The 26588-nt window shown below is 42.6% G+C and overlaps 1 protein-coding gene across 1 annotated transcript in view; it reads left to right on the top strand.

The window, feature by feature from the left end:
* Positions 1-16471: 16471 nt before the first annotated feature.
* The window catches only part of LOC147684414 (myosin-4-like), a 54269-nt gene continuing 44152 nt past the window's right edge, over positions 16472-26588 (top strand). The window contains exons 1-9 of the mRNA XM_086940338.1: positions 16472-16601; positions 21430-21648; positions 21759-21902; positions 22433-22589; positions 23424-23451; positions 23559-23679; positions 23770-23862; positions 23972-24035; positions 24124-24222. Coding sequence (XP_086796464.1) covers positions 21445-21648; positions 21759-21902; positions 22433-22589; positions 23424-23451; positions 23559-23679; positions 23770-23862; positions 23972-24035; positions 24124-24222 — 910 coding nt within the window. The 5' untranslated portion in view covers positions 16472-16601; positions 21430-21444. The remainder of the gene's footprint in view (positions 16602-21429; positions 21649-21758; positions 21903-22432; positions 22590-23423; positions 23452-23558; positions 23680-23769; positions 23863-23971; positions 24036-24123; positions 24223-26588) is intronic.

The raw sequence follows: 26588 nt of genomic DNA, 5'->3' as shown, positions 1-26588 counted from the left end.
CGGTTGATTACACCATCCTTATCAACCGTGTCGAACAGGCTGGCCTCAGGGGCCCCGCCTTAAGCTGGATCACTTCCTTTGTTACAGGACGCACACAATCAGTGAGACTTGGTACCTTCACAGCTCCCAGAATTCCCACTACATGTGGAGTCCCTCAAGGATCTTCTTTATCACCTTTATTATTTAATCTTTATCTTCGCCCACTACTATATTCCTTAAGGAATGCTAAAGTTACTATTTATAATTATGCGGACGATCTCCAACTTGTCTTTCCCCTTAATACTGCAGTCTCGGTGATAGAATTCCAGAACACCATGACACACATACAGAGGTGGATGAACCTTAACCATCTAAAACTTAACCCAGGCAAGACAGAATTGATCTTGCCTGGGAAAAGCGAATTAAGCTGGGGCCCATGTTTTTGGCCACCCAGTATGGAGGCCCCACCCACTAAATCCCTCTCGGTTAAAAGTTTGGGGGTTACGCTCAGCGCAGACCTCTCACTGAAAGGACAAGTTGGAACAGTAGTCTCTGCCAGTTTTTTTCAACTTAAGAAAATAAAGAAAATAGCCCAGTTCCTAACGCAATCTGCACTTATCCAGGTTATTATTGCTCTCGTTCTGTCCCGACTGGATTTTTCTAACAGTCTCTATCTGGGACTTCCAGCAGGCTTGTTAAAAAGACTTCAACTTGTTCAAAACCAAGCAGCCAGGCTTATTTGTAAACAACCGAAATGGCAGCCTATCAGACCTGGCCTGGAAAAATTACATTGGCTACCTGTGGTGCAGAGGATTGCGTTTAAAACCGGATGTATTACCTTTAAAGCCCTACAGAATACAGGCCCAAAATTTATCAAAAAACTTGTCTCTAGGTATAATCCCTCATTAAATCTCCGCTCTGCTCACAAAGCTCTTTTAGTCGTTCCGACTTTTAAGAAAAAACGCCTTGGTGGTTGCTGCTTTGACCATCTTGCAGCCACCTTTTGGAATTCCCTACCACTGCCGGTAAGGCAGAGTCCAGACCTCCTTACCTTCGGACACTCTCTTAAGACATGGCTTTTCAAACAGGCTTACTTTTAGAGAAGGATTTTTGTGTTATGTCCCTCCCGACAGCGCCATGAAGCCTACGGGCGTACGAGCGCTTAATAAATAAATATTAACATAACATAACATATTAAGATAACATAAAATACATTTATATAGCGCATAACTCACCCGAAGGTCTCAGAGTGCTAGCAGATCCACAAGACAGAGACAGTAGGCAGAGAATTAAAAGAGCCAAGTTTTAAGGTTTTTACGGAATCTCAAGTTGTTGAGTTCTGACCTAATGTATAGGGGTAGGGCGTTCCAGGCTTCAGGAGCTGTTTTACTGAAGGCTCTATCACCGTTTCTAACAGTGCGGACTTTGGGAATAGTTAGAAGTAGCTGGCTAGAGGATCTAAGAGTTCTGGCCAAGCTGTGGAGTTTAAGCTTTTTTTCCAGGTATATCAGTCCTTGTCCATGGATGGTTTTGTGAACTAGGCAGCATAATTTGAATTTTATGCGTTTCTTTATAGGGAGCCAGTGCAGGTCTTGAGGCAGGGCAATGATGGGGTGTGGGGATGAAGGTTAAGCACCAGTCTGGCAGCGGTGTTTTGTAGTACCTGGAGTTTTGCCAAGAGATTTTCATTAATGGAGGACAGCAGGGCATTCCGGTAATCTATACAGCTGATGATGAGACCTTGGACTAAGGGCATGCAGGACGGGAGGGGAATCCATTTGAAAATGTTCTTCAAGCTGCGCATTAGTCCAAAGCTGGTGTGCACTACTTTGTTGACATGTTCAGTCATGGACAGCCTGTTGTCAACTGTCACCCCTAGATTCCTGACTGAGGACTTGGGAGAGGGGCAAGGTCCTAATGTTGGAGGCCACCATTCATCTGTCCAGAGCTTGTCGGCCATTCCGAAAAGCACAATCTCCGTTTTGCTAGCATTTAGCATTAAAAAGTTGTTGGTCATCCAGTTGTGGATTGCAACCATGCACTTTTGGAATTTCTGTTTGGTTTCATCAGGATCTGGGCCGAAGGTAATCAGTAACTGAGTGTCTTCGGCGTAAGATACGGTTCCAAAACCGTGAGCTCTGATCACCTTAGCCAAGGGGGATACATATAGATTAAAGAGCGTAGGGCTCAGTATAGATCCCTGGGGTACACCTTTGTCGTTCTCCTGGTAGCTGGAGGAGTATATTCCTACTTGGACCTTTGAGCCCCTCTTGGCTTTTGATCCAGAGTAGCACGGAGCCCTTGACACCAATCTCTGCAAGACGCTCTAAGAGAGTGTGATGTGAGATGGTGTCGAAGGCCTCCGACAGATCGAGCAGGACCAGTATGGCAGACTGTCCTGTATTAAGAGTCATCCTGACATTATCTGATTGCGAGGAGTCTAAGAATTTGTTTGTCTCCAGATATGTGCCTAATTGTTTATTTATCAACGATTCCATGACCTTTCCAAATAAAGGCAGGAGAGAAATAGGCCGGTAGTTGGAGAGTTGTTTAGGGTCGGCCGTGGGTTTCTTTAAAATTGGTCTGATTGTGGCCTCCTTCCAGTGCAGGGGAACAGAAGCATGAGATAAGGAGAGATTAAGGGTCTTGGTTAGGTCGGGAATCAGGGCGGGTGCAATTTTTGCTAAAATCTGAGAGGATATATATAAGAAAAATGGTCCTAGATACAATTTTTAACACAATTAATGATGTGAATATTATTTCTTCACAGTCAACACAAAGTCAGACTAAATCTGAACATACAAACACATGGAGATGTATTGTTAGCTTAATTCAGCTCAAAAATACAGGAGACCCAACACAACAGTGTATACAACAATTTCTACTGCAGTTAATTTACAAATTCATAAAATTTCAACAAAAAGAGAAAGGAAAGAAAAGGAAATGGTGCTCAGGTGAAGGAGGGTGTAAATATAGATTTGGAAGTAATTTAGTGCAACAGAGAGATTATTTGTACATTGCACATGTAAAGCCTACCCATTCACAATCTATATACAATATTATACAAGGGGACAGGAAGGGGCAGGTGTAGGCTTTAAGGGAGTAACGGGGGGGATCGTCGACGTTTCGACCCTGGCGCAATAAGGGAAAGTCACGACCTCTGCTGCGGGTCTTCTTCAGGACGGTAGTAGGGACAGGGGGCGGGGAAGCACCTGTAATGGTAAGTATAAATATTTTAACGATTTTTAAACTGGGATTCAAATCTCAAGGAGTTTAAAAGAAGTGTTGGGTACATTACCAATTAAAATTGGAAAGGTGTCGCAATTCCAGTTCAGTTGGGCGATGCACCTATCGGAGATAAAGACAGACCGGAAAAACTGTTAGCCCATCTCCAAAGGCACAGTCCTCCCAGGTTTGTCAAGGAAGAGGTGTTCAGCAAAAATAAGACTCACCTCGAGATGAGAATTTCTGCTCAGAATAGGGAATCAATCCAAAACTATTAGGTACACAACGGGCAGTCGTAATCAATCGTGCTGCATAAGGGAAAAAAGGAACCAATCAATCCCTTGATATAGTTGAACGCCCAGCAACATAAGTCCCATACATGAGAAAAAACTCACCCTAGTCCAGTAACACGGGGGACATGGTACCGATGGTCAAGGGCGAGAATGGAACTGATTTAAGTTCAAATGAATCTGTTCAGAAAAAACAGGGTATGAAGCCCATATTGTAAATCCCTACACATGCATAGGCAAAATGCTGAGCAATCAAAAAATGCCCATACAAACAATCGTTATGCAGGTAGATCAGCATTAATTGTATCATGTAAATTAACCTGTATTGTAACAAAAGTCAAAGTGCACCAATACTAATTAGAGCCAGTGCAGGATGACCTGTATTATTTGCACCCATCTTACTCAGAGTCCAAACTTAAGGGTGGCAAAGGTGAAATAACCAAGAACACAATGAGTCCCGCTACTGGTGTCCAGATTACAGTTAATTGAAGGGAAGTCTAAAAAGGTGGCCACAGTGAAACTCTATGCGTGCCGCTATTGTGAATCACGTTGGGAACAGCGCGTTATTCCCTAGCCACAATGCGTGCCGCTATTGTCAATTACCTCGACTTTGCAGCGTAAAACCCCCAACGTATAGAGACGGGGAGCGGCCAAACCGCAGTTTGCAAGGGAGTTCGAAATCCGTTCAGGCAGCTTCCGCGACCGGCTGGGACCACGTGATCGAGCGCCACCAACTACAGTTAAGTAGGCGCGTACACAGGCAGAAGGGATTCGGGCTTACTAGAAATCAGCGAAGGACTGCAAAACTCAACGCGAAATCCTCGATCAATATGGCAGCCCAAGCGTATTCCTAACCCTATTGTAGTAATGGCATTGCTTCATCCTGGATTAAGTCCCTTTTTCATATTCACTCGCGTTGAGTTTTGCAGTCCTTCGCTGATTTCTAGTAAGCCCGAATCCCTTCTGCCTGTGTACGCGCCTACTTAACTGTAGTTGGTGGCGCTCGATCACGTGGTCCCAGCCGGTCGCGGAAGCTGCCTGAACGGATTTCGAACTCCCTTGCAAACTGCGGTTTGGCCGCTCCCCGTCTCTATACGTTGGGGGTTTTACGCTGCAAAGTCGAGGTAATTGACAATAGCGGCACGCATTGTGGCTAGGGAATAACGCGCTGTTCCCAACGTGATTCACAATAGCGGCACGCATAGAGTTTCACTGTGGCCACCTTTTTAGACTTCCCTTCAATTAACTGTAATCTGGACACCAGTAGCGGGACTCATTGTGTTCTTGGTTATTTCACCTTTGCCACCCTTAAGTTTGGACTCTGAGTAAGATGGGTGCAAATAATACAGGTCATCCTGCACTGGCTCTAATTAGTATTGGTGCACTTTGACTTTTGTTACAATACAGGTTAATTTACATGATACAATTAATGCTGATCTACCTGCATAACGATTGTTTGTATGGGCATTTTTTGATTGCTCAGCATTTTGCCTATGTATGTGTAGGGATTTACAATATGGGCTTCATACCCTGTTTTTTCTGAACAGATTCACTTGAACTTAAATCAGTTCCCTTCTCGCCCTTGACCATCGGTACCATGTCCCCCGTGTTACTGGACTAGGGTGAGTTTTTTCTCATGTATGGGACTTATGTTGCTGGGCGTTCAACTATATCAAGGGATTGATTGGTTCCTTTTTTCCCTTATGCAGCACGATTGATTACGACTGCCCGTTGTGTACCTAATAGTTTTGGATTGATTCCCTATTCTGAGCAGAAATTCTCATCTCGAGGTGAGTCTTATTTTTGCTGAACACCTCTTCCTTGACAAACCTGGGAGGACTGTGCCTTTGGAGATGGGCTAACAGTTTTTCCGGTCTGTCTTTATCTCCGATAGGTGCATCGCCCAACTGAACTGGAATTGCGACACCTTTCCAATTTTAATTGGTAATGTACCCAACACTTCTTTTAAACTCCTTGAGATTTGAATCCCAGTTTAAAAATCGTTAAAATATTTATACTTACCATTACAGGTGCTTCCCCGCCCCCTGTCCCTACTACCGTCCTGAAGAAGACCCGCAGCAGAGGTCGTGACTTTCCCTTATTGCGCCAGGGTCGAAACGTCGACGATCCCCCCCGTTACTCCCTTAAAGCCTACACCTGCCCCTTCCTGTCCCCTTGTATAATATTGTATATAGATTGTGAATGGGTAGGCTTTACATGTGCAATGTACAAATAATCTCTCTGTTGCACTAAATTACTTCCAAATCTATATTTACACCCTCCTTCACTTGAGCACCATTTCCTTTTCTTTCCTTTCTCTTTTTGTTGAAATTTTATGAATTTGTAAATAAACTGCAGTAGAAATTGTTGTATACACTGTTGTGTTGGGTCTCCTGTATTTTTGAGCTGAATTAAGCTAACAATACATCTCCATGTGTTTGTATGTTCAGATTTAGTCTGACTTTGTGTTGACTGTGAAGAAATAATATTCACATCATTAATTGTGTTTAAAATTTGTATCTAGGACCATTTTTCTTATATATATACAGTTACCCAGGTTCTATTGATTTCTTGGGTTTACCCCATTGTTTTCAATGAAAATCTGAGAGGAGGCTGGGTCACTAGGGGATCCTGACTTAATTTTGTGCAAGGTAGATTCTACCTCTCTTTCTAAAAAAGGTAGAAATTCTTTGAGGGCTATGTCTAGTTGGTCGGAATCTTTGTTGATTTTGTTGAACAGGGGTGTGGTCTGAATAGGGGGAGTTGGTTGGGGAATTTTTTTTTGAATATCATTAATTTTATCGTGGAAGTAAGATGACCCAATCTTTTGATTCGGTGAGACAGGGGGGTTCGTGAATTTTTTAACTATTTTGTATAGCTCTCTGCCAGTTGGCTGCCTGAGTTATCCTGTTGCCTACATAGACTTTTTTTGCAATAGCGATTTCTTTCATATACAGTCTGTGCGTTGTTTTATATTGTTGTCTGTCAATTTGGGTTTTGGTTTGTCGCCATTTCCTTTCTGCTGTCCTGGCTGAAAGTTTAATTTTTTTCAGGTTCGGAGTGAACCATGGGGAGATTTTAGTTGGAGGCCTGGATTCCTTTAATGGCACAATTGTATCTAAGGCCGAGGAGATCGCAAGTTTAAGGTCGACGGCTGCTTTGTTAGGATCGGTGGACTTGGTGATAAGGGGGGGAGTGAAATGGGTGGTGAAGGAGTCCAGATTGATCTTATTCCATAGTCTACTCGGTTTTGCTCGGTTACTGATCTTAGGCATTGTAGGGGTGCCTGCGATGTGAAATTTATTGACATAATGGTCAGACCAGAGGACTGGGAATATTTGACTGATTTCTACCATTGGGGAATTAGTGCATAGTAGATCTAATGAATGACTAGCAATGTGAGTAGGGCCTGTGGTTAGTATGTTTAGTCCTAAGGAGTTGATGCTGGTAATAAGGTCACTGGTATGGGGGCCAAGGATTTGCTCCACATGATAGTTGAAATCCCCTAATTTGAGAAAATTGCTGGAGACCAGGGCATGTGGTCCTATTACCTCCATGAGTTTATTTACAAAGTGGGTTTTAACGCCTGGGGGTCTATAGATAAGGGCAACCTTCTATGACTCCTTATTCCCAGCTTTTATGGTAGCGATGCACATTTCACCCCAGTTTTCTAAGTGGGAGTCAATGCTATGGAGTTTAATATATGACTTATAGAGGATTGCGGTACCCCCTACTCTTTTGCCGGGTCGATCAAGTCTGTGGATCTTATAGTCATGGGGTAAGGCTATAAAGATGTCAGGTGTGGAAGGCTCTTGAAGCCAGGTTTCTGTGACAAAAAAAGGTCTGGCTTTTCAATATCAAGTAGCGACCATATTTCTAGGGCGTGTTTAGAGAGAGACCGAGCATTGCAATATAAGCAAATTAGGTTTGTCGGGGGTGAGGGGCAGGCTCGCTTTTGTTGTGTTTGATGCTGCTGGGGGCTTTTACGCAACCACCATGGTTTTTGAGCTCTGGGGGTGGGAGGTTTTCCTGTGAAGACTGGGAAGCGGGAAGCAGCATTCAAAGAGCGGAGCTCCTGACTGGTATATTGGATTATGGCCATCAGCTGTCAGGGTATCCCAGAAGGGGGTTTAAAAAGAGTAAAAACGGACAGGGTACCTGGCGTCTGGCGTTGGACAGGCGCGGACGAGCGCAGATGGGCTTGCCTTTGGAGTGCCGCTGCTCGCGTCCGCTCGTCGCACTTGCTGATAAACAGGAAGTGGGCGGGACCGCAGCAGGGATGCTTTGGGTGTGGAGCGCTAACCCTCTGCTCCAGGAAGTGAGTCAATCCTGGTGGAAGATGGTCTTTGACCCCTCCGCACAATTGGCACACGCCGTGATGGACCAGGGGGACACCAGAGGTGCAGATGACTGCGAGCAGGTATTAAAAACAACGTGCAAAAGTACAAAATGGTTTAAAAATGGTTTAAGAACTCTGGCAGTAAGCTGCCTGACCTGTTACTGCTATCGTGGTGAAAGATTCAATTCTGCAGCTTTTCATTAATGTGAAGTTGCACTTTCATTGGCCTGAGTTTCCCTAGTTCATGAAACACAGACCGGAATTGAACCACAATTTCAGAGTGTGCTTAAGAATGTAATTGATGAATATCATTCCCATGTCAGCAGCAGTGCTGAAATTGAGGAGGCAAGCACTCGACAAGGTACCTGGCAGAACATGAATTGGCGTTTTCTTATGCTTCATAGTCTCCACTAATGATCCTTGACTTTCAATGGCGTGAAAGCAGCTCACGTGCACACTTCGGTTTTTTGATGGCATTAGACGAGGCACTGGAGACAGTTCATTGTACAATTCTGCTGGCATGATGTTGATAGAAGCACCATGTCTTTGATTAAAGTTGTTTAGCAGTCATTCACCTTTAGAATGATTTTGGGGCAACTCCAAAATAAATTGGGTCTCTTCCCATGGCGATCTTTCCTTAACCTTTATTCTTCCTTACAGACAACCAAACCTACATGTGCATGTTGTTCAGTAATCGAAATTGCCATAGCACATCCATCTTCTTTACTATCACTCAATACTGACTTTGAAGATGCATGGGTGGATGACTATTATAACGATCAACTTAATTTAGTCTCTACTTGTATCAACTGATGTTGCCATTTGGACTTGTCGGCGTGGCCAGAATGCTTCTGGAACTTTCTGGCATCCATTTTCTCTTCCCAGTATTATGCACCTACTTTTCTTTTGCTCTGCCGCCCGTTATGAAATAATTTTCTTTCCCACAGCCTTTACATACCTGCCTCTAGACCACTAGGGATGATGCACAGGCAGAGCCTGCGGGTGGAGGAGGGCCTCGAACTCCTGGCCAGAGGATCAGCAGCAGCAACAGGGGCAGCAGCTACCAGGCGGTGCTATGCAGGGAACGGAGAAATCCACTAGTAAGGTCAGGGAGATGTATAGCCTCTTCATCATTGAATTCACTGAACTTGCAGAGCTAGATGAGGACATCAAGTCTTTTGATAAACCCATCCATCGTTTCACCAGTTAGCCGTCTTGCCTGGTTAAGACGTACCTTTTATAGTCGACATTCGGCATCGGATTGAACTTGGCTTCTAACGTTTCTTTGATTTGACATAAGATGCTTCACTGGTTTGTGATATCTTCTTTATCACTTCTTTCACTCCATCATCTGCAAGGTTCTTTAAGCATATGATGACCTTTTTGTCATCTGCTTCTTCTAGAGTATCTATGAAGTAATCAAACGTTTTGATTCATGCAGTTTGTCTGGCGCCAATATTCAGCTTTTTGTCAGTATCAAATGGTGGTGGAGGCTTCAAGAATGCTGCGGCATCATACTCCATGTCTTTGGTCGAGACCCACTAGAGAACGTCAGATTCTGAAAATACTTTTTGAGTTGTACTGTGGGCCACCCATGGCCTCTTTGGTTATTGCTGCATGAGACACCAACAGTATTGTAAGCATAACCCCTATGCTTGTGCTTGAGTTGCCTCGCCGGATCTCGAGGTCGTAGGCTCTTGCCTGCTTTCCCCAGTGAGTAGACTCTTGTATCTCCGCTCCTATTCGTCTCTGTCCTTAGCGCTTTCTTAAACATGGTTTTCGCTGCCTTTAGCATTTCTTTGCACCTGGTTATCGCGGCCTTCAGTGTATCTGCTTTGTGCGAACGAAGGCTCCGTGTTAAGCTGTGGCGTGGTATCTTTTGGCCTTACTAGCAGTCTTCTGGTGGGCTCTCAGAATGTGCTCCTCTGTAGATCGTTCACCTTCTTTGAGTGCCTTGTGGAAGATAGAGCGGCATTTTGTCCCCAAATACGCCCACTGTTGAGTGCTCCTCTGGGAGCACGTGGCACGAACAATCAGTTTGATGCACGTATCCCATCTTCTTTGCCAGTTGTAGCATCCTCCATAAAGGTCCACTACACACAGTGAACTTTGTAACACACATTTTTATTCTTCAGCATGCAACTGTTAACTAAACGCACAGCTCACAAACCTTATTGAACACACCCAAACATACCCCAACTGACTCACAAACATTATTGAACACAGCCAGACACACCCCAACTGATGACGTAACATTGTAAGGAGTCTGACGAGGACCACACCGATCCCCTTGCACATGATCAAAAGAATCTACAGTAACCACAGGTACACTGAACCTCTTCATATTCAACAAGATTATTCGCAAACGTTATCCAAATAGATTTTACAATAATATCCGTAAACAGAGACTTAGGTGCAGAAAGAAGACTGATCACAATAATCTTCACTGCATTCGATGATCACAAACATCTATAAATGTAATACTAAAAGTGTCCACTGTGAAGGAGACGCAGCGCTCAAGCAGGGACTTCACGAATGCTAAAGGCTACGTGAAGGCGAGAACTCACGTTTGGAGTACTCTTGAATCCCTTTCAACCCCTGGGCAGCCAGCATGAACAATCAGCCTAGCTCTGGTTAACACAGAACAAGTGTCCAAGAGTGGAGTGGCAGCCCATAGTGCAGCCCTGATGAAACTGCCTAAATTGATGTGGCAGTGAAACATGTCAGCATTGGCAATAGGTAATGGTATGCATGAATAGCTACCAGCCTTTTTATATGTACAACATACACTCATTTCCCTATGAATAAAGATGGTTAAGGGAATTGGATGCTGTGTTTTACGCACTTTTTTATGTTGTGTGTTTGTCACTAGCAGATGTTTTCTGCTTTCCACTGTTTGTTACATGTTTTTGGTTGTTTGTTTTGGACACTTTCCTTCTTCTTTCTTTGAGAAGCAAGTGACTACCGATGATGAGACAGGGGCTTGTCTGGAAATTACATACCAGTTACCCCGTTGGTGGTGTTTCCGTGAGGTGTCATTTGTTTTTCACACATTTTTTCTAAGTAGAAGACTGGTCCAAAACTGAGGGTGTGGATCCTTGTTATTGACCTAGATGGGTCAGACAACTTGTACTTGTTGTTCTGTGTAGCTGTCAAGTAAGATGGGCCTTTTTTAACATGAATTTGAGCGCAGTGCAGTGAAGTGTCCCCTCATAATTGTAGGGTACCAGAATAGGTATCAGTACATATAGACTGTGCTATTCTTTTAGTAACTGACACAAGTTGTCGTGCGGTGGACAGGGTCTTTTGTTGATTGGTCTAAGTTTGAGTGGAGGGCGACCCGGCCCCATTTTCCCTCTGTGCTCCCATTGAGGTTTTGACCATTAATGGGATGCCAGAGGATGTGGATTCATGGCAAATCACTGAGAGTGATGATGTGGTACTTAGTGTACCAATTGGGAAGCTTTTATGGACCAAGAAAGATAAACAGTCGCTATCAGTAGAATTAAAGAAAATTATTGAAAATATTCCACATCAGGATGGTTACCTATAAATGTATTTGAAGAAGACATGGGAAAACTAGTGAGGATAACTCTGAATTCGGGGGTAGCCCTTCCAATAAACTCCTAAGACAATCCAATAACTTAAATACATTTTGTGTTTTAAAAACCCCTTTAATCATCTGCAAAGAAGGCAGTACAACTTTTATTTGTTTTGTAATGAACTTTGTCCTTCGTGATGACCTTGCTTTGTGATGACCTAGCCATCTATTTCACTCATAAGATTGATACAATCTATCGCTCTTTTGAATTGGTGGAAGCAGACCTTCTTGTAGATCCTTCGCAGGAAACACTAATTCCTTTTAGGCTAGAACATTTTCCTCATATCACGAGTGAACAAGTGTGCTCCTTATTAAGTCTAGTGAAATCAGGATCCCCATTAGATCCTGCACCACTGACTGTTATGTCAGAACTCAGTCCAGTCTCAGGTGATGCGCTTGCTGTGGTTTGTAACATCTCACTAGACACTGACACGTTTCCTAGGAAGTGGAAAAGCGCATGTATAAAACCATTGCTTAAAAAGACGCTAGGGGATCCGACTGATCTACAAAACTATAGACCTATCTCTCTCCTCTCCTGTTGCTCGAAGGTAATGGAATCACTAGTAAACCAGCATTTGTCCTGTTATCTGGAACAAAACAACCTTTCGGATCCTTCCCAGTCCGGCTTCCGTGCCTCTCATAGCACGGAGGCCGCACTGTTGGAGGTTACGGATACCATGAAGCTGACACTGGACAGGGCGACCCCAGTGATCCTAGTCCTTATTGATCTGTCGGCAACCTTTGACACTATCTCTCACAGGATACCGCTGAAAAGACTGCGAGGGATTGTTGTCAGAGTCATGGCCCTTAAATGGATACAAAGCTATCTATCAGATCGTATCCAAAGCATCCAGCTGGATTCCTTTGTGTCACAGACCACATTGGTGGACAGGGGAGTTCCTCAGAGATCTATCCTGGTTCCCATCCTATTTATTGTGTATGTGGTTCCCCTAGCTGAAATCATAAGAAGCTATGGGTTTGAGACCATCTTGAATGCCGACGACACGCAGTTGATTGTCCCCACTGAGGATGACATTGTATCAACTCAATCAAAATTTTAAAACTGCATGTCTGGCATTGCGATAAGGATGAAGAAGAACTTCCTACAGCTCAACTCATCCAAATCAGAGATACTGCTGTTTGGGAAGGCCGAAGAAATCTCCGCCCCCCCATTGGTGGCATGTAGAGCTGGGAGAGGCCCCTTCTCCAAAAAATTGGGCTAAGAATCTTGGCATCAGGATTGATAATAAGCTATCAATGGAGGAGCAGGTGAAGACACTGTCAGGCACCTGCTTCGGAACCATGAGGATGCTTAGAAAGAACTTCCCCTGGATCCCACTCTCAGCAAGAAAAACCCTTATCCAGTCACTTTTGGTTAGTCGACTGGATAATGGCAAATCGTTGCTTGTTGGAATAAGGGAAGATCTACTATCCAAACTACAGGTGGTGCAAAACACTGCAGCTCACCTTGCCCTGAACAAACCGGCACGCACCCCTTCTGCACCCCTCCTGAACCCACTTCATTGGCTTCCGATTAGGAAATGAGCCATTTTTAAGATGGTATGTGTGGTCTTCAAGTCTCTACGGTGGAAAGGCCCAGCTTACTTCAAAAAGAAACTTACCCTGTACCAACCCATACGGCGGTTAAGATCTAGCAATCGTAATTTTTTGTGTACACAAAGAATAAACGAGCCGAAAATGGGGGGTCGGGCTTTCTCTCACCTGGCTCCCAGTCACTGGAACAACCTACCTGAGAAGATCCGGTCCTGTACCGAGATATCTAGTTTTAAGAAACTGTTAAAGACTTGGCTGTTTTAGGAGGCCCTGCTCATTAGTACTAATTTCTCTAAGCGCAGAGAGACCCCCCGGGGATGATTCACTGCACTCTACAAATGAGTAAAGTAAAGTAAAGTATTCTAAGGAATGAAATAAGTGGGCTTCTCCCTTTAAAAGAATAAGAACTTGATGGGTAAGAATCCAAAAGAGCTGTAGCTCCTATAAAATCTGGGTAAAATAACAGAAGCAGTAAAATGTAAAAATCGGTCATTGCTCTTTTACTTGTGAAGAGGGAAATAGCTCTTAAATAGGGCTGTAAAGCTTCCCCTACAGTAAAAGCCTGGCTTAACAGCCTCACATATTGCAACATGAACAGTGAACTCTTTGCTGCCACCCAGCCTCTGGCATCCCCTCAAAAGATATTTGGGGCCTCTTAAGAGCTACTTGCTCGAAGTCAGCACCGCCCCGTCTTCACAACAACCAGCCTGGATTGTCCCCACCAGCGTGGGGTGATATAGCCCTTGTCATTCAACTCAAAGCTATCTTAGTTGTATTGGGGCGGGTGGAATTACAGTGAGTAACCATGTACTGTATGTAATCAGTATGAAAATGGTCAATAAAGTTAAAAAAATATATATTGTAAACATGTTTAATAAGGCAAATGCTCATGGGAATGCACCACAGTCACTTTGTGAACCGACACGTAACAGGCACTTTAATCATCACCTAACAGTATATAAAATGAAGATTCCACTGGCCCTTCTTTATGTTATAGAGACAATACCTATCAAGGAATGACACTTCATATATCAGGTTGAGGGAAAGATTTTCTGCACTATTTGCATTTACATTCCAAGGCCTCAATAGAAGCGCTTAGGCTAGAATTTGGATAGGTGAGCGCTCATATATAAGGACTAGCTGCCAATCTACGATGGTATCATTGTATCCTTCAGGCCAAGAAAAAATCTTTAAGGAGAATTATGGCCATGGAGAGTCTTCTTCCCACAACTAAGGCCAGTCTGTTTAGAACTAATATGTTAGCTGCACTTTAGAACCTTCCCCTGACTAAATCAGAAATTGAGAGTATGAACTATGTTAACCCTAAAAGATTTGTAAAGCTTACTATGGCAAACTCTTTGATGGAGAATGATAGGGGTATATGTGGCGTGAAACATTGGCTCCAGTGTGTCACTCAATCATGTCAGGCAACTGTACCCTAAGCGTATTTGAACTGGAACACAGGGTGCGAAGATGTATGATGCTTTGTAGGTTGACGTGTTTACTGTTTAAAAACTGTGACAGATACATTGCAGAACGTAGTCCGGGAGGAAAGAATTTGCACTTTATGTCATAATGGTATACAGACTATTGAACATGTTATATTTGTCTGTCCTGTTTTAAGGGGTTACCAACCAAGATTTTTAAAACCACTTTTGAAAAAACATGGAATTGCAACCGCTAAAGCTGCTATGGAGGTGATAAACTATCCTTTGAATAAATTAATGTGCTGTAATATTTTCAAATTTTTTAGCTTTGTTTTAAAGTTGTATTAATTGCTGTATTTTATATATTGTAGATCTCATTGTGAGATCTAAATCTTTAATGAAAACCTTGAACCAAATGTGTATTCACCAGGTATAAATTGTATTGCTCATTCTTTGTAGATGGATAATTCCAAACACTAAAATTGAGCCAATCCATACTGGAATCAAGCCCCTTGGAATAGATTGGATATTCGGCCAATTGTTGGAATTCTATATACCACTCGTGGACATATCCATCGCCCTACCCCGTCCCTATGGTCCACTTGCATTGCATCGCCAGACCGGCGATGAGCTAGCCGATTGATGAAGCATGTCACCCTTTTGGGTGGGTAGGGGCTTTTGCTCCAACAAGTAAAACACTCTCTGAACTCTCAACCACTAAGGCACACAAATGGTGTTACCCTAGGTTTGGTTAGGAACAGCACCCTGTTTGATCATAGCCTTGGTACAGACTGCCAATAACTGTCTATAGTCCTCAGCTGAGAAGAGAGAGTGGCTGTCTAAGAACTATCTACCTTTAAGTGCATGTGATCTGAATGTGACTCTTCCTAGCATCCCCTCCACCAGCATTAGGTGTGTTTTGCTTGTTCTCTTTTAAGCTTTGACAAGCTACCTTGAAACATCAGAGAGGTTTTGGGACCAACTTTTTATTGCTGGCAGAGTACCCAATGATTTGTCACGTAGTAGGCATCTGCAATCTTTGCTATTGTAGGGATGATAGGGAAAGAAGTCTGACACCCAGAGTGGAAACGCCTAGCACTACCGAGCCCGAAGCCCATTTAGAGCGTCCAAGAGAATGGAAGTACTTAAGTCTAATTGGGACACGTCATCTTTGGATGCTAGTGAATAGTGTCAGTTGTACAGGGTCCCCAGCCATGTGACACGGAGATGCAAAGAATGGAACCTCTGCGCCTCATGTTGTTTTTAGAGCTGAGGTGCATTCAAAGAAGCCAGAAACATCACAAACATGGGAACCTTTCTAATGAGACACGGTAAAATTGTGCTTACAGTTTAGCACGTGGTCAAATATAAATAAACAGTACCAAACTCTGTCCAGGCCTTCTATAAAGAGATTTAGAGAATTCTATCTATTTTTATTAGAATATCGACTTTCAGAGTCAGCCAGCCAGAAAGTGCTTCCTACACTGCATGCTCTCTCATTCCTAAATCATAAATCTCCTGTCTATGTTACAGCTCGGAGCTACTTGGCACCAATAGGCAGTTTTAATTATACAAGATATTTTTAGTATTAATGGTATAGAGTGGCTTGGATTTCAGCAGACTGCATTGGCTGTGCATTATTACCATGAGTGGGAGGGCGCATGTGCTGACTCAGCAGGTGAACTTCCTATATAAGAAGAGATGCCGTCCCAATACTGAAGCTTCAGACTTTTCAGGTAAGTGCAGAAACTTTGTCTGGGACTTGGGTCATTTTGCAGAAAGTGCATGTCTCGAGATCTGCACCTGCACTTTAGTTTCATTTTACTTTCCCATCATCACTCACTCACCATTCACTCACCTGCCAAATTGACAATTCATTTTGCTGCCCCCTTACCATCTCCTTCAGTACATTTTTGAGGCACTACCTTAATTGTTCACTTCTGCTGCTGCTGCTGCTGCTTTCACTCCTTATATAGTCACCCACTCATTAGCTTCCATTCATTTTATAAACTACTCCCTCAGTAAGTCACTCACTCGTCATTCACTTACGCGTAGTAGCAACTATAACTGGAAGATGACTTTTCTAATTTTAATTTTTGAATAATCTTAATAACACAAGTATTTTTGCTTTTCCTTCCAGGGACCCTGGTGAGGGTTTCTTTTTCCCAACACAGCGACACTGTCAGGTAAGGCTTTCGTTCCATTGAGAGGTAAGTCATGAAGTCACAGGATGTCAGACATTATTTGCTTTAGGTGTTCATGGTTGAATACTAACGCTTCATGCATTGTTACACAACAACAATCTTCAAGCATTGGAGGGTCCACAACCCAGCCCTCAGCAGATGCAGCTCAGTGAGGCTAGGATTCTGTAACACTCAGAACAGCACTTGCTACATATGGTCAGAGTACTCCAATCATAATATCCCGTAAGAGCTTCTTGTTCACGCTTCACCCAGCACAGGTGCAAAGCTCCCTGTGCTCTTGTGGAAGGAGCAGTCCCATGAGTCTGGGAACGACGAGCATCTCCAAAGATCTCGGACGCTAGAGCGGCAGGTCAGCCCTACATACATGTATACCAAGCATACATGATGGTCCAACAGTAGCACATACTCTCCTCTGTTGTGTGTGGGGGGAGAAACCAAGCATGAGTGATGCTACTGATCTGCAGACATGTCCAGAAGTCAGCAGCGACTCTGCAAATGAGGTAGACCCCTCTTTACTGACTACTTGAGACATGTACTGTGTCAGCCCCACATACATGCATATCAAGCATACATGATGGTCCAACAGTAGCACATACTCTCCTCTGTTGTGTGGGGGGAGAAACCAAGCATGTGAGTGATGCTACTGATCAGCAGACATGTCCAGAAGTCAGCAGCGACTCTGCAAATGAGGTAGACCCCTCTTTACTGACTACTTGAGACATGTACTGTGTCAGCCCCACATACATGCATATCAAGCATACATGATGGTCCAACAGTAGCACATACTCTCCTCTGTTGTGTGGGGGGAGAAACCAAGCATGTGAGTGATGCTACTGATCAGCAGACATGTCCAGAAGTCAGCAGCGACTCTGCAAATGAGGTAGACCCCTCTTTACTGACTACTTGAGACATGTACTGTGTCAGCCCCACATACATGCATATCAAGCATACATGATGGTCCAACAGTAGCACATACTCTCCTCTGTTGTGTGGGGGGAGAAACCAAGCATGTGAGTGATGCTACTGATCAGCAGACATGTCCAGAAGTCAGCAGCGACTCTGCAAATGTGGTAGACCCCTCTTTACTGACTGCTTGAGACATGTACTGTGTCAGCCCTACATACATGCATACCAAGCACACATGATGGCCCAACAGTAGCACATACTCTCCTCTGTCGTGTGGGCGGGAGAAACCAAGCTTGTGAGTGATGCTAGCGATCAGCAGACATGTCCAGAAGTCAGCAGCGACTCTGCAAATGTGGCAGACCCCTCTTTACTGACTGCTTGAGACATGTACTGTGTCAGCCCTACATGCATGCATACCAAGCACACATGATGGCCCAACAGTAGCACATACTCTCCTCTGTCGTGTGGGCGGGAGAAACCAAGCTTGTGAGTGATGCTAGCGATCAGCAGACATGCTTTCTCCAGTAGTCATTCAAAAAGCAGCGACTCTGCAAATGTGGTAGACCCCCCTTTACTGGCTGCTTGAGGCACGTACTGCGTCACCCCTCAACGGTGCTGGAAACATTGAACTCAATAACTGAGCGGCCCTCATTTTATTGAGGAGAATTCTTGATAAACATGCTTCTCTTAGGGGCTGGTACACATCTCCAGACAGCTTTCAGGGGTGTTTCACTCCTCAACAGAACTGGAATTATTGAACTCAATACCTGAGCGGCTCCTCATAATATTGAGAATGATTCTTGATAAACATGCTTCTATTAGAGGCTAGTACACATATCCACACAGCTTTTAAGGGTGTCAACCCCCCCCCCACCCGCCCCCCCCCGAAGGTTCTGGAAGCAATTAACTCAATAACTGAGCGGCCTATCATATTATTGAGAGTAATTCTTGATAAACACGCTTCTATTAGGGGCTGGGATCACATATCCCCACAGCTTTAGGCGTGAGTCACCCCTCTACGGTACTGGACACATTGAACTCAATAACTGAGTGCCCCCTCACATTATTGAGGATAATTCTTGCGCAACATTTTTCTATTAGGGGTTGGTACCTATATCCACACAGGTTTCGAAACCGCCTTCTACAATGTTGGATACGCAGACCATTAATACTGAAGGACACCCAACACCTGAAGACGCCCTTACAGACTGTTCCACACCAACTGGTGAAGGAGATTAGCAGCATACACTGCCAACAAGGATTTTGAAAACTGAAAAAAGACTTTAAAAAGTAAATGGAGCCCTAGGTTTATGATTTTAGCAAAGTGAAAACTGTCCATACTCAATAATTGATTGTAGGGCTCCCCGTTGCCAATATAACGAAGGACTCAGCCAGAGCAAAGTCATCCCAAATCACACACAGGTATGCATTGGGTAGCAGGAGGGATTGTAACATTATCAGATGGCTCAAATTGTGGCAACTGGCAGACATGGACAGGCCATTCCTCCACTCTGACATATGCTGTAGCCGGCCAACTCGGTGCTGCTTTAAAATCCGTTTGAGCTGCCATGACCCCACTATGCATCTAGGGCATCAGTAAAGCACTATGTTTACCAACAGGATGGCCACTTTGGATATTGATTAATATATGAGTCTCTGTAGAGGACACGCATTGACAGCAGCTTTTAAATAGTGAAAAGATGTTTACTATACTTCACTAACACACACTACAGTGAGCTATGCCGCAGCACAAAGGAACAGCAGTACAAGTTTCCTTCATATACTCAACAGTTACCACACAGGTATCAGCACGACACACACATACAAATGCACATACATACAACCGAAAAAACATGCACACACACACACATACCCACACGACAAATGTGAGGAACAGCATGTGGAAAACCTGTGCAAGCTTCATTTGTGTTCACATAAATGTAACAAAATCAGTGCACCTACTTAAAACACACAGAACAGGTTCACCATCTGACTGTAAGTTTCCCTTATTTTTCGTGTGTGTGTTTGTATAATGGTTTTGTGTGTTGCTGTAAGTATATAGGGCCCGATTCACAGAACTAACTGAAGACAAAATCCTAAACTTACTACTTTTGGTATTCACAGAAGTTCGGATTTTGTCTTAAGTTTGTCTTAAGACAGACTTAAGGCAGACTTAAGACAAAATCCTAACTTAAGTCTGTCTTAAGACAAAATCTTAACTTCTGTGAATACCAAAAGTAGTAAGTTTAGGATTTAGTCTTAAATTAGTTCTGTGAATCGGGCCCAAAGATTGGAGAAAGGTGCTCTGGTTAGAGGTTAGAAAAGGTACTTGCAGGTGGATTGGTCAAACGTAGATGGCAAAGTCCCTGATTCAATGCTATATACATTTATTTATTAAGGAGATCTGTAAAATGCTGGTTGTCATCTTGCCCTAAATTCATAGCTCTCAGTTGTGATGAAGGAAAGCAGGGCAAACAACCACTAAGTAAGTACCATGTGGTTAGAGTCCAGTAGGATGGTGAGAAATCCACCAAGCTGCACTCTATGATCAGGGTACCTAGAAAAGCATTGTTCTCTCACATTGACTAAAGAAGAAAGGATCATTGGAATTACAGGACCTTTCGCTGGAAGCAAGACATGTTAGACTGTAAGATGCTGTATTTGAATTCAAAGTGAGTAGTTACAGGCCATTTCTTGGAGCTATACTGATGGATTAAAGTTTAATGGATTCTGCACTGGATGTCGTAGTTGCACGTAGGTTCAACAGCACTTTGAAATAACTAAGAGGGTCTTTTGGACCGCAGGCAGCTGCCATGTGAGGACCACACACCATATATAGAGATCCCGCCTGCACTGCGGGGATGTTGCCTCCTACAGTGGATCTACTGATTCGGAAGATGCACTGAAGGCAGAGCTGAATGCTCGGTCAGCACAATGTTTTATTCAGCGCTTAGCATTCATGTTTTTTACAAACGGTGCAGGGAAGAGGTTACATCTTGCACACAGGAAGAGTTAGCCTACGTCGTACTGGCCTGAAGCATGTTTTCAAACACGTCTGCCTACCCTACCTCTTCCAGTGACAACAGAATGTGTATGTAGCTTGATGAGTTCTACTTGCTTAAGTCCATTTCACGGATCAATTTCTTGAAAGAATACACGTATGTAGTGTCTTCTGGGGACGCTTTACAGGGATTAGAATGACAGGTGTAAGCTTTGCAAGTGGATTTGAAGGGGCCCGCAGGGGATGTCAAACTGAGAATGTTTCAACTCTTTATGCTCTACGAGCTGTATGCACACAAGGCCTTTCATATGGAATAAGGGGGAGCATTTCTTCTGTTTTCTGTGCAGCACAGACCGGGGATTGGATCACTTCTAGCAGCCTACATGAGCCTTAGAGTTACTGCTTCTAAGCCTGCTGATGGAGTGCTTGCACCTGAAGTTTAATGTCCAAGCAAGCTTCCTCACTGCTCCTGACAAGCCAGTAAAAGCGCCCTCTGTCACTCAGTTTGAGTGTCCTGCCCATGAGCAGTCTCTAGCCAGGGTGACCCCTAGCCCCATTGACTAACATTGATACTCTGACCCCGGATGCCCTAGTGCCACTGGTGGTGCCCATTGATTGCCGAGTCCAGCCCTGTTAAGTGCTTGTGTTTTAGTGAAGTGCCCACATTACAAATAGTTCACGTGTGAACAACAGGTTCAAAAGCTTCACTGCCTTGAACCAGAGCAGGTAAACTGCAGGCTCAGAGAGTGTCGTCATTCGCGATCTACTGAAGTCTTTATGGTCAAAGTGCAATATGTGGGGGTGCTAAATGGATAAACTACATTCACCTGTTTCAGTGATGTTTGTGACAATAAAACACCCTTTATCTTTGTATGACAGAAATCTTGTTTCTAACCACTTTAGTAACTGCCAGCAGCCATGGCTTCGGATGCAGAAATGGCCGTGTTTGGGGAGGCCGCACAATACCTTCGCAAGTCTGACAAAGAACGCTTGGAGGCTCAGAATAGGCCCTTTGATGCCAAGAACTCCTGCTTCGTAGATGATGAAAAAGCACTTTTCGTTAAGGGGATGATCACGTCCCGAGAAGGCGGCAAAGTCACCGTGAAGACCGATGATGGAAGGGTAAAAACAGCTTGTACCAACAATGACGTAAACAAGCCTAGCACCATAATGCAGCCAGACATCTCTGCTCAACTCCAACTTTATCTATGCCTGTCTTTCTTTCTTCCTAGACTGTAACAGTTAAAGAGGACCAAGTCTACCCTCAGAATCCTCCCAAGTACGACAAGATTGAAGACATGGTCATAATGACCCATCTGAATGAAGCCTCTGTGCTGTTTAACCTCGCTGACCGATATGCAGCCTGGATGATCTACGTAAGTACAAATCAGAGACACTTTAGCACTGCTTGCTCTTTATCACTAAGATTTTTCTGTCAGTAGGTTTGACAAACTCATGACGTAGGTGTAACTTACTACTGAATTTTATGAACAAATCACACTTACGGAAAAAAAGCTTTGTGATTTGGGCCATGTATTTTCAATGACCAGTGTATGACTTTTATCACCTCTTAAGGGGTGAAACAACTCAGTACATGTAAAGAAACTGACACAATTGATCTGTGTGCCATTCTTTATAAGTGTTGTTCTGTCTTACGGCAAGGACCCAAGTGCACTGTTATAATACTAGTTTCTCCACTGGTCTCACTCTTTCACCTATACTCTTCTGATTTTGCCCTACTGGCTTCCTTTTGAACCTCGTTAATGACTCGTGTTGTTTCCCTGATTAAACCCAAGCTAGTCTCTGCATTTCTTTTTTTGCCACAACATCTCTAAAGTAGAAACTCTCTTCTTAATACTACCAAATTATGGTTCCTATCACCTAAAAGAGTTGTTTCTCTTTACAGACCTACTCTGGCCTTTTCTGTGCCACTGTGAACCCCTACAAGTGGCTGCCAGTGTACAACCCTGAGGTTGTATCTGCCTACAGAGGCAAGAAGCGCCAGGAAGCCCCGCCTCACATCTTCTCCATCTCTGATAATGCCTATCAGTTCATGTTGACAGGTAAAGTTTTATTTTAAATTTGGTGCACTGTTTCAAAATCATCATTGCCTACCCAATAATGATATGTATTTATCTCCACAAAGTAATTCCTAACAAAGAAGTATATTGGGATGTAATCCTTAAAACATTGGATAGGAAACTATATCATCAATTCCGTGTGGGCACATTGCCCCTGAGGGCCTTTACTAGCGGCTGGCAGGGGCTGGAGTCAAGCTTCTGTCCCTGTTGTGCCGTTTGTGAAGAAACACTAGGCCATTTTTTATTTGTCTGTACTGCCTATCACGAACCTCGTAAAAAGTGGCTGAAACCTGTATGTACTAGACTAAACACCCGAGTGAGTAGCGAAGCATTGTACACCTTGAAAACGAATACTTCTGAATGGCTAACTATAGGATTGGCGAAATTCCTCGGGTGGGCTTGGTTGATAAGGTCTAAGTCAATCAGTTCATAATTCACGATCTAAACAACCTGTATACCATGTTCCCTGACTGTTTCTTCGGTCTATGAATTTAATAGCATTGATGATCTGCTACTTTTATATATGCTTAAATGATTTTACCATTTCCCTTGACGTCTTTATATGTATGTTTAATAGAGATCTTAACCTCATTTGTTTTTCTTTTTTTTTTTTTTTTTTTTTTTTTTCAACGATTGGTTTTGTTCCTTATTTTCTGTTTTGGTTACTGTATGTATTTGGATATTTATATCGTTATGACTATGTTGTATCTATTGTAGACTATGTAAATCTTTTGTATATATGTGTCTTTTATGATGAAAAATCGAAATAAAGACGTTAAAAACTGAACTGATATGTATTTATTTTCTTTAAAAAAGATCGCGAAAACCAGTCAGTCCTGATTACGTAAGTAAATCACATATTGCTAAAAAGTCCTTTGCAAGAAGCACATGTTTTACGGTGCACCATGGTCCAAGTATATGATCAATTAATTGTTCTGATTTTATTTAAAGTGGAGAATCCGGTGCAGGAAAGACTGTGAACACCAAGCGTGTCATCCAGTACTTTGCAACAATTGCTGTTGGTGGTGGTGACAAGAAAAAAGAAGCCGCCGGCACAGGCAACAAGATGCAGGTTTGTTCCTCTGTCCAACTCATTTTAACACCACACACTATATGTATGTCAGTCAACTTAATTGATGGTGAAACCTTGGTTCTCTAATAGGGAACTCTGGAAGATCAAATCATCCAGGCTAACCCTCTGCTGGAAGCCTTTGGTAACGCCAAGACCGTGAGGAATGACAACTCATCTCGTTTTGTAAGACTTCCAACTTCGTTTGCTTCCTTCCCAATTCTCAATTTTAAAGAGCCATTTACTGTCTTGCAATAAAAACGTGAATTGATTTTAGCCTCTATTCACCCCTTAGGGTAAATTTATCAGAATCCATTTCGGAGCTACAGGAAAACTGGCGTCAGCAGATATAGAAACATGTAAGCCTTGACTCTAAAATCTATATATATTATCAAATATGACCAAGATTAAATAATATTCTTTATCATTGATGCTTTTTTTTTACAGACCTGCTGGAAAAGTCCAGAGTAACATTTCAGCTCTCAGCTGAGAGGAGTTACCACATCTTCTACCAGATCATGACCAACAAGAAGCCAGAGTATGTCGGTAAGTTTTAGAAATGGTCGTAGCTCCAGTTTCCAGAATTCAACTGCACATTTAATGCATACTTCCAAATTTTCAAAACCGCAATATAACACGGCCCTTGCAATTCTTATGTTCAATTATCAGAAATGTATTTGCACGTTCTTCTTAAGATGGCTTCTTTGTAAATTGTCACATCGAAACAACTTGAAGTAACCTTGTTGGTGTGTCATTGTTTTCAGTTTTTCGCGTTGTACAGTTTTAGTTCTTGTAATATGTATATCTATGTCTGATATCAATTGTATGTGTTATTTTGTATTATGTTATGTATGTCATGGCTATATGTGCTCTTAATCAATGTCTTTGGATGTATGTCAAAATATTGAGCACACAAATATTGGGCTACAAGAATATTTTACACACCAAAATAAAATACCTCTTTGACTTAGGATTCCAAAGAATCTTTTCTATACATTATAGGACTCTCATTTCAACCAATATCACACAGTAACTGGTAGAATTCTCAGAACATTCAATACTTAATAGCAACCATGGATGCACATTTTTAATGATTTATACGCTTGAATTCAAAAGTTTTAATAATGTTCATCAAAGGAAGATTCCTGTTGTTCTGGTTCCTACAACCTTGTGCAGGTTGTGATGGTGGGAAATAACTTATGTATCTTGAAGATATAAAAATATATATATAATTATTTGCATGCAAGTTGTAATCTGTACACTGGAGACAGGAATAAAGGTTGTAATTCACCATTTGGTAGTTTTAGCTTTTACCATTGTTTCCCTTCTCAAGATTAGGAGATTTCTTTCATTAACACAGATAAAGGGACAGCAGGAGGTCCCCCATAGCAAGTATTATAGCTCTCATGTGTTCATAACTTGTGAGGAGGAGCCCTATGATGAAGCATGGCTCCTGTTGTGTGGGTGAGAGCTTTTATCTATTAAAAGGAACATCACATCCATATCTGAATAAACAGGAAACTCTTTCTTTCAAATACATCAGCACAAAATTAAGGAGCGAAATCAGTAGCTACTTCAAGAACAGCAGTGATGGAGCAACTCTCCTTCAGGATTTATTTCCCAATGCTTCTGTTTTATTAGTTGAAGGTCCCCTGGAAGTAGACATTTAACTGCTGCAGCTGAGACAGTAAAATAATACTATTACTAAACTATCACAAACTAAGACAAAAGGGACACCACTGGGTCCAAAGTGCAGCCTGTTGACATAGACATGAGGAAGCATGTAGAAGCCCAGAACTTGTAGTTGAAGCATTTAGGACTGACATTTTCAATTTGAAAGCATAATTAGAAATTGAGAAATTGATAAGTGACCATCACAAAGATGCACAAGACTCCCTGTGATCGAACAGTCAAGAAAAAGAGTGCACCTAAAAAAAAAAAATGAAATATATATATATATATAGATATAATCATAACTCCGTACTGCTCCTCCAACAGACGTACTCGGACACAACACAATGCTGGTGAAATATTTAATTGCAATTAAATATTTCACCAGCATTGTGTTGTGTCCGAGTAGTGTTCGTCTGTTGGAGGAGCAGTACGGAGTTATGATTTATTGGGCTTCCCGTAGCCCCATCTCGGACTGCCCGTGAGTTAGCCAGGCAGATCCTTTAACCGGAGTTGGTGCGAAGTATATATATATATATATATATATATATATATATATATATATATATATATATATATATATATACATGCATACATACACACATACACACATATATATATTTATATATATGTATATACATACATACATACGTATATATATATATGTTTGATGTGAGCAAGCTCCCACGCGTCGTCTTTTCATTGAATAAACACGTCATCCTGCAACTCACTTGAGAAGTGATTCTTTTGTTTGTAATTACTGCTCGCTACATTTGAAGAGGATAGCTGGAGATCCATACCTGTTTGGTTCCGCCGATCACTGACGGAACAGGAGTGTTTCTTCATATATATATATATATATATATATATATATATATATATATATATATATATATTGTTCACGCTCAGTCCGTACATGCCAGAACCAAAGTATAAAGCGCACACTCCAAGCAATACACGGTCCCCAGAGACTGTAGTTTAGGAATTTATTCCATCTTCATTTTTTGCAGAAAAATAAATCGACAAACACGTTTCGGCGTTCCCGCCTTCGTCAGGACCCTGATGAAGGCGGGAACGCCGAAACGCATTTGTCGATTATATATATATTATATACCAAGGGAGATGACGCTGAACTCTCAGGGTCAGGGTTGATCGACAAAACCAACAGATTCCCACGACGCGTTTCAATACCATGTCTTTTTCAAGTGAGTGTTGACTCGTTGGGCTAATTGCTCTCTTTT

The sequence above is a fragment of the Lissotriton vulgaris genome, chromosome 10 (assembly GCF_964263255.1).
Source record: "Lissotriton vulgaris chromosome 10, aLisVul1.2, whole genome shotgun sequence".
Taxonomy (NCBI): domain Eukaryota; kingdom Metazoa; phylum Chordata; class Amphibia; order Caudata; family Salamandridae; genus Lissotriton; species Lissotriton vulgaris.
Note: the sequence above shows the minus strand (reverse complement) of the source record. Positions and strands in the feature narration are given on the sequence as shown.